The following is a 9,002-nucleotide window of genomic DNA, read 5'->3' on the forward strand; positions in this document are numbered from 1 at the left end:
ACTACAACACCCATCACCCACTATGGGAATCGGGAATCTCAATAGCAATTTCAAAGCTGGTTGTGTATCCCACACGCACTGTAGGGCGGACTATCATTCCCATCATCCCGAGTCAGCATCGGCTCTTGGACTACAACACCCATCATCCACCATGAGATTGCTTTTGGAGATGCGGGATTTTTTAACATTTTACCACACTATTACATTCCTTGTACTACAATGCCCATCATTCACTACAACGCCAGACAGATGGGATTTGTAGTCCGGTTGTATTTGGAGCCAGTTCTGTGCCAAAGCATTTAGGTTGCATTTTTCACCGTTGCACTACAATGCCCATCATCCACTACAAGTCCGACGGATGGGATTTGTAGTCGGGGTTCAATGCATTTGGAGCCAGTTCTGTGCCAAAGGACGAGCCATTTGTAGCATTTGGAGATGTGGGATTTTTTAACCGTTGTATTACAATGCCCATCATCCACTACAACGCCAGACAGATGGGATTTGTAGTCCGATCGTATTTGGAGCCAGTTCTGTGCCAAAGGATGAACCATTTGTAGCATTTGGAGACGTGGGATTTTTTTAACCGTTGTACTACAATGCCCATCGTCCACTACAAGTCCGGCGGATGGGATTTGTAGTCCGGGTTCAATGCATTTGGAGCCGGTTCTGTGCCAAAGCATGGGCCGTTCGTAGCATTTTAGGTAGCGCACCGGCCCTTGGAACTACAACACCCATCATCCATCTTGAGGGACTACAACACCCATCATCCACCCTAAGGGACTACAATGCCCATCATCCACCCTCAAACAGGCGGCGTTTACATCTCGACGGCATTCGGAGTTGATGCCGCCCTTACTTTTTGGACTACGTCTCCCATCGTCCACTTCGGGACCGGAGCGATGGGAGTTATAGTCCGGGTTTCATACTTAATGGGATTTGTAGCACCGTTTTGTTGTTATACTCACCTAATAATGGCACTATTTTTGCACCACGAAACCTCAGCGTACGTCCCCGTGGTCACTCCTTTTGAACACTTTCTATACATATATATTATACGTATATATAATTATAAATATATATATGGATGTTGTGCCTTTTATTTTTTAATGGTTTCCAGATTTTCTATCACTTCTGCCCTTTTTTTCAGGCTCTTTCTAAGCCTCGCCAGGCAATACTTTTGTCCCTTTCCTGGGCTCTCGAATAATAATAATAACAATAATAATAATAATAATAATAATTTTTAACACATTGAGTGAGGTTTTGCACTGTGCAATATTCGCGGTCTGGCTGTCTACACGGCGGAATTAATCCGGTTTGGCGCCACTTTAGACCCCTGGGAGTTGTAGTTTGTTTGTTTATTTGTTTCTGTAAACAAAACAAAACGGGATTAAAAAAAAAAACGACGTCCGAAATCCTTCCGGGATCGTTTGTCCTTCTTTCTAAACTCCTTCGTTAAGACAACGAGAAGATCCACGCTCATTTGCATAGGGGGCCCTAAAGGCCATCTAGTCTGAGCCCATTGCAATGCTTTGCGTCCACGTTTTAATAATTAATTTAATTTAATTATTTTATTTAATTATTTTATTTATTATTTAATTTAATTTAATTATTTTATTTAATTATTTTATTTATTATTTAATTTAATTTAATTCTTAATTTAATTCTTAATAGAATTGGGATAATTTTCCTATGGGAACAGCACCGCCTCCTGGCCAGCAATGGAACTACAACTCCATTGAACTCAATGGAGGATTTTGCCATAAATACTGTATAGACATATGCATAAAATTAATAAAATTATTTTAAAAAAAAATATGCAAGCATTGGAATTCAGGCTGAATAATGGTAACGATGGCTCTCCCTTGGGTCCCATTAGATCCTTAATGGCTCCGATCGCAGCCAATAGGATTGTATTGATCCCAACGGTTAATCAATAACCCAATAACCGGCCCTTTTAATGGTCTCGAATTGCCCTATTTCTGGCGGGTGGAAAATAATAGCCGCCAATGGGTCTTAATTTCCGTGAGGATGTCCCCGTCCGCTTCGGGTTTTAGTCCGAACTTTTAAAATAATTTAAATAATTATAAATAAATAAATAATTTTAATAACTTTTTAATAATTCACTCTTAATGAAAACGTCCACACAGAGACTTAAGTCGTTGTTTTATTTTTCTTTTATAAATAAATAATTTTAATAACTTTTTAATAATTCACTCTTAATGAGAACGTCCACACAGAGACTTAAGTCGTTGTTTTATTTTTCTTTTATAAACACATAATTTTAATAACTTTTTAATAATTCACTCTTAATGAAAACGTCCACACAGAGACTTAAGTCGTTGTTTTATTTTTATTTTATAAACAAATAATTTTAATAACTTTTTAATAATTCACTCTTAATGAGAACGTCCACACAGAGACTTAAGTCGTTGTTTTATTTTTCTTTTATAAACACATAATTTTAATAACTTTTTAATAATTCACTCTTAATGAAAACGTCCACACAGAGACTTAAGTCGTTGTTTTATTTTTATTTTATAAACAAATAATTTTAATAACTTTTTAATAATTCACTCTTAATGAAAACGTCCACACAGAGACTTAAGTCGTTGTTTTATTTTTATTTCATAAATAAATAATTTTAATAACTTTTTAATAATTCACTCTTAATGAAAACGTCCACACAGAGACTCAAGTCATTGATTTATTTTTCTTTTAATACATACATATATTTATATATATAGACAACTATTACAAGCTTTACAAGCGAGGCATCATATCTACGACTGGATGGCCATCTGTCGGGAAGGATTGGATGGTGCCTTCATGAATTGGATGGCCTTTGGGGTCCCTTTTGATTCTAGGACCCTATGATAGATATATATCATAGATATATCATAGACGATATTATATATCTATGTGTCTATGGCTGGATGGCCATCTGTCAGGAGGGATCGAATGGCATCTTCATGGTTGAATGAGGTTGGACTGGATGACCTTTGGAGTCCCTCCCAACTCTAGGATCCTATGGTAGATTATATTATATATCTATGGATTTATGGCTGGATGGCCATCTGCCAGGAGGGATCGAATGGCGTCTTCACGGCAGAATTGGGGTTGGACTCGATGGCCTTTGGAGTCCCTTCTAACTCTAGGAAACTATTATAGATATATCGTAGACTATATTACATCTATATACAGTCGATAGTGTGACTATCTATGGCTGGATGGCCATCTGTCGGGAGGGATCGAATGGTGTCTTCACGGCAGAATTGGGGTTGGGCTGGATGGCCTTTGGGGCTCCCACCTGACTCTAAGATCCTCTTTTATAGATATATCATAGTGTACAGTATATAGTGTAATTGTCTATTGTATCTATGGCTGGACGGCCATCTGTCGGGAGGGATCGAATGGTGTCTTCACGGCGGAATTGGGGTTGGGCTGGATGGCCTTTGGGGCTCCCACCTGACTCTCAGATCCTCTTTTATAGGTATATCATAATGTACAGTATATAGTGTAATTATCTATTGTATCTATGGCTGGACGGCCATCTGTCGGGAGGGATCGAATGGTGTCTTCACGGCAGAATTGGGGTTGGGCTGGATGACCTTTCCAAGTCTACAATCCTATGATAGATATATCATACAGTGTATATAGTATATCTATCTATTGTAATTATTATTGTAATTATTAGTGTAATTATCTATTGTATCTATGGCTGGATGGCCATCTGTCAGGAGGGATCGAATGGTGTCTTCACGGCAGAATTGGGGATGGGCTGGATGGCCTTTGGGGCTCCCACCTGACTCTAAGATCCTCTTATAGATATATCATAGTGTATATATAGTACTAGCCGTGCCCGGCCACGCGTTGCTGTGGCAAAGTGGTGGTGGTATTGGTTAAAAATTGTTGTGTAATTTTTATTTGACGTTATTTGTATTTTTTTAATAATTTTATTGTAAGTTATATTTTTATTTATTATATTTTATTATTTTCTTGTATTGTTTTTAGTTATTTTCTGTTATTATAGTATTTTATTGTATCAATTTTTTGGTGTTTTTTATAATTTTTTTATTGGGTTGCTAGGAGACCAAGTTGGAGGAGCTTAGCCTTCTAACTGGCACCAATTGGATAAAAGCAATTATTCCTCTCTCTCTCTAATTAGGACTTTATTTTTCTTTTCTTTTTGTTGTATCAACCTAGAGGCGTCAAATTTTGTTGTCAAATTTCGAGGTTGGGGGGCTTGTAGTTTTGTTGTTTTGTGCGTCGCCGTGATGCCACCACTCTTTTATATATATAGATATCTATCTCTTGTGTCTATGGCTGGATGGCCATCTGTCGGGAGGGGTCGGATGGTGTCGAAGCAAGTGGGCCAAAAGAAGAAGGAAAGGCTCACCAAGGCCTCCAAAAGCAGGAAGGGTGGCTTGGCGGGGACGGAGGGAGAGAAGGAGAAAAAGGAGGAGAAGAAAGAGAGGAAGGAGACGGAGAAGGAGAAGGAGGAGAAGAAAGGGAAGGGAAGCAGCAGAGGAAATGGTTTGCTTGGAAATCCGGAGGAGGAAGAGGAGGAGGAGGAAGGCCTGCAAGGAAAGAAGAATGAGAATTAAAATTATTATAATAGTCAACAACAACATCGAGAGTGGCGGCGAGTTTTCCGGGTGGGCGAAACGTCAGGAGAGAATGCTTCCCGGATTAAAATTATTATAATAGTCAACAACAACATCCGAGAGTGGCGGTGAGTTTTCCGGGTGGGCGAAACGTCAGGAGAGAATGCTTCCCGGATTAAAATTATTATAATAGTCAACAACGACGTCGAGAGTGGCGGTGAGTTTTCCGGGTGGGCGAAACGTCAGGAGAGAATGCTTCCCGAATTAAAATTATTATAATAGTCAACAACAACATCGAGAGTGGCGGTGAGTTTTCCGGGTGGGCGAAACGTCAGGAGAGAATGCTTCCCGAATTAAAATGATTATAATAGTCAACAACAACATCGAGAGTGGCGGTGAGTTTTCCGGGTGGGCGAAACGTCAGGAGAGAATGCTTCCCGGATTAAAATTATTATAATAGTCAACAACAACATCGAGAGTGGCGGTGAGTTTTCCGGGTGGGCGAAACGTCAGGAGAGAATGCTTCCCGAATTAAAATTATTATAATAGTCAACAACAACATCGAGAGTGGCGGTGAGTTTTCCGGGTGGGCGAAACGTCAGGAGAGAATGCTTCCCGGATTAAAATGATTATAATAGTCAACAACAACATCCGAGAGTGGCGGTGAGTTTTCCGGGTGGGCGAAACGTCAGGAGAGAATGCTTCCCGGATTAAAATTATTATAATAGTCAACAACAACATCGAGAGTGGCGGTGAGTTTTCCGGGTGGGCGAAACGTCAGGAGAGAATGCTTCCCGGATTAAAATTATTATAATAGTCAACAACAACATCGAGAGTGGCGGTGAGTTTTCCGGGTGGGCGAAACGTCAGGAGAGAATGCTTCCCGGATTAAAATTATTATAATAGTCAACAACAACATCGAGAGTGGCGGTGAGTTTTCCGGGTGGGCGAAACGTCAGGAGAGAATGCTTCCCGGATTAAAATGATTATAATAGTCAACAACAACATCCGAGAGTGGCGGTGAGTTTTCCGGGTGGGCGAAACGTCAGGAGAGAATGCTTCCCGGATTAAAATTATTATAATAGTCAACAACAACGTCGAGAGTGGCGGTGAGTTTTCCGGGTGGGCGAAACGTCAGGAGAGAATGCTTCCCGGATTAAAATTATTATAATAGTCAACAACAACATCTGAGAGTGGCGGTGAGTTTTCCGGGTGGGCGAAACGTCAGGAGAGAATGCTTCCCGAATTAAAATTATTATAATAGTCAACAACAACATCGAGAGTGGCGGTGAGTTTTCCGGGTGGGCGAAACGTCAGGAGAGAATGCTTCCCGAATTAAAATTATTATAATAGTCAACAACAACGTCGAGAGTGGCGGTGAGTTTTCCGGGTGGGCGAAACGTCAGGAGAGAATGCTTCCCGAATTAAAATTATTATTATAATAGTCAACAACAACATCCGAGAGTGGCGGTGAGTTTTCCGGGTGGGCGAAACGTCAGGAGAGAATGCTTCCCGGATTAAAGTTATTATAATAGTCAACAACAACATCCGAGAGTGGCGGTGAGTTTTCCGGGTGGGCGAAACGTCAGGAGAGAATGCTTCCCGGATTAAAATTATTATAATAGTCAACAACAACGTCGAGAGTGGCGGTGAGTTTTCCGGGTGGGCGAAACGTCAGGAGAGAATGCTTCCCGGATTAAAATTATTATAATAGTCAACAACAACATCCGAGAGTGGCGGTGAGTTTTCCGGGTGGGCGAAACGTCAGGAGAGAATGCTTCCCGGATTAAAATTATTATAATAGTCAACAACAACGCCGAGAGTGGCGGTGAGTTTTCCGGGTGGGCGAAACGTCAGGAGAGAATGCTTCCCGGATTAAAATTATTATAATAGTCAACAACAACATCCGAGAGTGGCGGTGAGTTTTCCGGGTGGGCGAAACGTCAGGAGAGAATGCTTCCCGGATTAAAATTATTATAATAGTCAACAACAACGCCGAGAGTGGCGGTGAGTTTTCCGGGTGGGCGAAACGTCAGGAGAGAATGCTTCCCGGATTAAAATTATTATAATAGTCAACAACAACGTCGAGAGTGGCGGTGAGTTTTCCGGGTGGGCGAAACGTCAGGAGAGAATGCTTCCGGAACACGGCCAGACACAGCCCAAGGGGAAACTCAACGCAACCCAGTACAATTTGATCATTGATTGATTGATTGATTGATACTTACTTTGTAGGCTTTCCATGTACTTGACACTCAGCTCCAGGATGTCCGCCTTCTCCAGTTTGCGCTTCCGGATCTGTGGGGCCGAGGGAAGTAAAAAAGGGGGTCCGTAAACAACAGACCCAGGGCTTTGGGGGTGGACTAGATGCCCTTTGGGGACCCCACTTGCTCCCATTGGCCCTAGCCAACCAAATCCAATGACATGCAACATTCCCCACCCGCTCCCATTGGCCCTAGCAGACTCAACCCAATTGGCATGCCTTTGGGGTTGGACTAGATGCCCTTTGGGGTTCCCTTCTGGAGCCTCACCTGGTGGGAATAGTGCTTTTCCAGGAAGGCTTTGAGTTGCTCCAAGGAGAGGTTGATGCGGGCGCGCCTCTTCTTCTCCATCATCGGCTTGGAGGCCTGGCGGAAAATACAACAATCCCAACCATATATTATAATAATAATAATAATAATAATAATAATAATAATAATAATAATAATAATAATAATAATTTATTATATTATATTACTATAATATAATAATGCAATATGATTATAATATAATTCTGTTAGAATATTGTAATAATATTATAGTATAATGTAATATAATAATAATATATAATATAATAATATTGTAATATAATACTGTAATATATTGTAATATGATAATATATCTATATATATAAAAGAGTGATGGCATCACGGCTAATATAATATTGTAATATCTATATATATAAAAGAGTGATGGCATCACGGCAACCCACAAAACAACAAAACTACAGGCCCCCCAACCTCGAAATTTGACAACACAACCCATCATCCACGCCTCTAGTTATTTTGTTATAGTATTTTATTGTATTAATTTTTTAGTGTTTTTAATGATTTTAGTTTTATTTTTTTATTGTATATTTTGTGTTTATTTTATTTTTTATTCTTTTATTAACACTGGGCTGAGTGGGTTGCTAGGAGACCAAGTGAGCGGAGCTTAGCCTTCTAACTGGAAGAAACTGGATGAAAACAATTATTCCTCTCCCTCTAATTAGGACTTTATTTTTCTTTTCTTTTTGTTGTATCAACCTAGAGGCATGGATGAGGGGTTGTGCTGTCAATTTTCGAGGTTGTGGGGTGTTTACTTTTGTTGTTTTGTCCGCTGCCGTGATGCCATCACTCTTTTATATATATAGATAATAATAATATGATAATATATTATAAGAATACAATATGATGATAATATGATAATAATATAATATGACATAATAATACGTTATATATAATATGTTTATACCCTGCTTTTTCTGTCTGCAGTTGGGAGACTTCTAAGAAAGAGCCTCTGAGAACGTACAGAGTGCATTGCATTGCCCTGTTGGCATGCATCGACAGAGACTACATTGGAGCATTGGAGCCATTCCCTTTCTTTCTCCTCCAGATAGGACTCTAATGGGGCCTTCCATGGGCACTCTGTGCATGCTCAGGAGCCCCAAACCCCCTGTGGGCACTGACCTTGCGCTGCTGGGCTCTGTAGTTTGCTCCCATGCTCTGCCTTGCCTGCATCTAGGTCTCTCTCTGCGGGAATGGGTGGCCTTATATCCTGGGGGTCTGCTTTGCATTTGAATGGGGTCCAAATTCATGCCTGTGTCTAGATGCCCTCAAGGGAGCCCCGGCCTTGTTTTGTTTCCTCTCTTTTATCAAGGGAAGAAAGAGGCAGAAAGAATGGCCGATTCGCTTTGGTGCCGCAGACAAAACGCCCAGATGTTCCCTCTGCGGTGGGTGGGAGTGGGATGTGCCCAGGGAGACCCTGGCAACACAACACACAACACACAACACACAACACACAACACACCATGGGAAGGAAGGAAGACACCCCCTCGCCCCACAGAAAAAGCACAATAGTCCTATAAGTGGGCCGTAGAATGCTAAAATAAGACAACTACTATTACTATTATTATTATTATTATTATTATTGACACAACGACGTTGTATGACACAGCAAACAAGATAGACATGCTGGATTTCGTTTCACAAAACCACAAGTCGAACTCTTCCCAAGTGTCTAGGACTGTGTGATGTATTATTATTATTATTATTATTATTATTATTATTATTATTATGACATAGCAAACAAGATAGATATGCTGGATTTCGTATCACAAAACCACAAGTCGAACTCTTCCCAAGTGTCTAGGACTGTGTGATG

At 40.5% G+C, this 9,002-nt stretch overlaps 1 protein-coding gene across 1 annotated transcript in view; it reads right to left on the bottom strand.

The window, feature by feature from the left end:
- Nucleotides 1–2,684: 2,684 nt before the first annotated feature.
- hes3 (hes family bHLH transcription factor 3) overlaps nucleotides 2,685–9,002 on the bottom strand; it is a 12,320-nt gene continuing 6,002 nt past the window's right edge. The window contains exons 2-4 of the mRNA XM_062966044.1: nucleotides 7,133–7,228; nucleotides 6,830–6,899; nucleotides 2,685–4,577 (exon numbers count right to left, since the gene is read on the bottom strand). Of these exons, the coding sequence (XP_062822114.1) occupies nucleotides 4,393–4,577; nucleotides 6,830–6,899; nucleotides 7,133–7,216 (339 nt within the window). The 5' untranslated portion in view covers nucleotides 7,217–7,228 and the 3' untranslated portion in view covers nucleotides 2,685–4,392. The remainder of the gene's footprint in view (nucleotides 4,578–6,829; nucleotides 6,900–7,132; nucleotides 7,229–9,002) is intronic.

The sequence above is a fragment of the Anolis carolinensis genome, unplaced genomic scaffold (genome assembly GCF_035594765.1).
Source record: "Anolis carolinensis isolate JA03-04 unplaced genomic scaffold, rAnoCar3.1.pri scaffold_15, whole genome shotgun sequence".
NCBI classification, from domain to species: Eukaryota; Metazoa; Chordata; class Lepidosauria; order Squamata; family Dactyloidae; genus Anolis; species Anolis carolinensis.